This window comes from Onychostruthus taczanowskii, unplaced genomic scaffold, assembly GCF_017590055.1.
Source record: "Onychostruthus taczanowskii isolate IOZ18803 unplaced genomic scaffold, ASM1759005v1 scaffold7276, whole genome shotgun sequence".
Taxonomy (NCBI): domain Eukaryota; kingdom Metazoa; phylum Chordata; class Aves; order Passeriformes; family Passeridae; genus Onychostruthus; species Onychostruthus taczanowskii.
In genome coordinates, this window is record NW_024505092.1 from 1 (window position 1) to 380 (window position 380).

Here is a 380-nt window from a genome sequence, read left to right on the forward strand (position 1 = left end):
TATCTGTAAGGGACAGGGCTGATTTTCAGGGGTGAGCAGCCTGAGGTATTTACTGCCACAAGGGCACTATCTGTGACCGACCCAAGCACGCTGCCCAGGGCCGTTCTGGGGGTCCCCAGGCCCCCCCAGGGGCACTCACAGTCGAAGACGCTGGCCTCGGAGATGTCCCTGACGGCGGCGGCCTCCACGATGTTCCTGATGACGAACTTCTTGATGGCCTTGTCCTTGGGCACGCAGCGGGCGCAGTTGGTGCAGCGGATGGGCTGCACGTGCCCGCGGCCCTTCTTGGCACGCCCGTTGTTCCTCCTCTTCTTGGTCTGGGGGGGCACGGCGTCAGCCGGGGGGGACCCCAGGGATCAGCCCCAGAGATCAAGTCCAGA

At 64.5% G+C, this 380-nt stretch overlaps 1 protein-coding gene across 1 annotated transcript; it reads right to left on the reverse strand.

Moving 5' to 3' along the window:
* Window positions 1–40: 40 nt before the first annotated feature.
* Window positions 41–347, reverse strand: LOC121345410 (40S ribosomal protein S26-like; the record flags this gene model as incomplete). Its single annotated transcript, XM_041422260.1, has 1 exon — window positions 41–347. A coding segment is annotated over one exon (307 nt), but the record flags the coding sequence as incomplete, so codon positions are not given.
* Window positions 348–380: the final 33 nt, after the last annotated feature.